Source organism: Rhea americana, unplaced genomic scaffold (genome assembly GCF_003343005.1).
Source record: "Rhea americana isolate MKP2758 unplaced genomic scaffold, rheAme1 scaffold_539, whole genome shotgun sequence".
Lineage (NCBI taxonomy): Eukaryota > Metazoa > Chordata > Aves > Rheiformes > Rheidae > Rhea > Rhea americana.
This window is the reverse complement of record NW_028186689.1, coordinates 49,939-51,268: the sequence shown is the minus strand read 5'-3', so window position 1 is coordinate 51,268 and position 1,330 is coordinate 49,939. Positions and strand designations below refer to the sequence as shown.

Here is a 1,330-nt window from a genome sequence, read left to right as displayed (position 1 = left end):
CAGGGAGGCAGGAAAACCGGAGCTGCAGGCAAAGCCGCCCCCGTTCGCCGTACGGGCAGGGCAGCGCCCCGCGCCAGCACGCAGGGCAAAATGCCGCGGGAAGGCTGCGGCGCCTAGCACGCTGCCGCCGCCAGTGCCGCCCAGCACGCTGCCACCACCGGCGCCGCCCTCGGCAGAGGTCGCAGCGGCTCCTCTGCTCTCCCCCTTCCTAGCTCCGGCTTTCACCTCTCCTCCTCTCACTGGCACCTCGAACGTGCCCCCACGTCCCTGCTCAACCGCTGAGCCCCAGCCAGGGCGCCGCAGCTCTCGCCCCGCCGTGACCGTCTGCTCCCCGTGCAGCGCCGCAGGGAGGCCACGGCGCCGGGCTGGCGCCACGCGGCCACGGCATCGCGCAGGCTCCCGGCGCTGGAGCGCCCTGAGGGCGGGCTGGGAGCAGCGGGGAAATCCAGGGCAAAGCTGGGGCTTCGCAGCTCTCTGGGCGGGCACCCAGCCGGCGGCAAGGAGACCGCAGGGCAGCCACGCTCCTCGCCACAGCGCGGGGCGGGCTGCAGCGCGGCGCCCGCCGTAGCGCTGGGCGGCCGCGTGCTGCCAGCGGGGCTGCCACGGTGCATGCATGCGCTCAAACACAGAACGGACATAAAAGTAGAACTTACACAGAACAGACTTAAGCTTAGCTCTAACGGTCACCTGCGAATAACTGGACTAGAAACAGAGCTTCCAACAGGTCTCCCTTTAAACCTGGCACRTGTCAATAAAAACAGACGTAAATACTGATACCCTATTTCCCTTCTTAATTCATCCCACCTTTTCCAGACAAACTCTTCAAGTCTTCAATAAGAAAGTGCAAAAAATGTACAAGGAAATGAAATCCCCTTTAAAGAAGTTCTTGCAACGCTGAGGGGTCGTTTCGTTTGAAGCACACGCTAAGCACGAGCAGGACGGCCCGGGAGCGCCGGCACGGYGGCAGCGGGAGCTAGTCTTCGATGCAGATAACGTCGCCGTGCTTCCCCTTGCGCTCCGCGGCGGCGCSGTCTTTCAGCGACTCCGCTCCCTTCGGACCCGGGTGGCTGCAGAGAGGCCCACTGGAGGCTGCGGGGAGGACACAGAGGCCGCGTTACAGGCCGGCAGGCTCCAGGCCCCTCCCGTCTCAGGTGCTGCCGCGAAACGCGGTGCACGGCGGAAGTGCGAACCACGGCGGGGCACGGAGAGCCGGGCCGGGCCAGGCCAGGCGCCCGCCCTGCCGTCCGCTCCCCTGAAAGCGGAGAGGCCGTTCCCACGCTCCTCCCCTCGCCCGCACCTCTAAAGCGCCTCCTGTCCCCTCCCCAGCGAG

General features: G+C 66.5%; 1 protein-coding gene across 1 annotated transcript in view; it reads right to left on the bottom strand.

Annotated features, from left to right (window-relative positions):
* Positions 1–715: 715 nt before the first annotated feature.
* Positions 716–1,330, bottom strand: part of CHD5 (chromodomain helicase DNA binding protein 5) — a gene marked incomplete at its 5' end in the record, with an annotated part of 46,854 nt that continues 46,239 nt past the window's right edge. The window contains one exon of the mRNA XM_085318490.1: positions 716–1,089. Within this exon, the coding sequence (XP_085174616.1) occupies positions 974–1,089 (116 nt within the window). The remainder of the gene's footprint in view (positions 1,090–1,330) is intronic.